Source organism: Penaeus monodon, chromosome 29 (genome assembly GCF_015228065.2).
Source record: "Penaeus monodon isolate SGIC_2016 chromosome 29, NSTDA_Pmon_1, whole genome shotgun sequence".
In the NCBI taxonomy this organism is placed as follows: domain Eukaryota; kingdom Metazoa; phylum Arthropoda; class Malacostraca; order Decapoda; family Penaeidae; genus Penaeus; species Penaeus monodon.
In genome coordinates this window covers 10830992-10831411 of record NC_051414.1, presented here as the reverse complement: position 1 = coordinate 10831411, position 420 = coordinate 10830992, and the positions used below count along the sequence as shown (strand labels likewise).

Below are 420 nucleotides of genomic sequence, written 5' to 3'. Positions count from 1 at the left end.
CAATATCCAGGCTAATGAGAACACCTCCTCAAATTAAGAAAGCACAGCGCCTAAGCTTCCCTGACCCGCCCTCTCCCCACCAGGTCGTGGAGGCCATGTTCAAGATGGGCGCGGGCGTGCGTCGCGCGGTGCTCGACCAGTGCGGGGGTTCGGGCTGGTGTTCGAACGCGTCGGTCGTGTTCACGGATCCTCACTCGGACGGCCTGGACGTGATCGAAGCCCTGTCGATCAAAACGCAGCGTCCTCGTTTTCAGATCCTCCAGCTGACGGCTTCTGAGGAGGCGAGATTGGAGTTGCAGAAGGTGTGTAGAGGCGGTGGGGGGCGGGGGGAGCCTTTTGGGTCGAAGCGGAAGAGTTTTGGGGTTTATTGTGATGGTTAAGGTGTTACAGGCCGATGTGATAAACCATTCCTCTTTTTTA

General features: G+C 57.4%; 1 protein-coding gene across 1 annotated transcript in view; it reads left to right on the top strand.

The window, feature by feature from the left end:
- Positions 1-420, top strand: part of LOC119591731 — a 16593-nt gene that overhangs the window by 13941 nt on the left and 2232 nt on the right. The window contains exon 10 of the mRNA XM_037940482.1: positions 84-302. Within this exon, the coding sequence (XP_037796410.1) occupies positions 84-302 (219 nt within the window). The remainder of the gene's footprint in view (positions 1-83; positions 303-420) is intronic.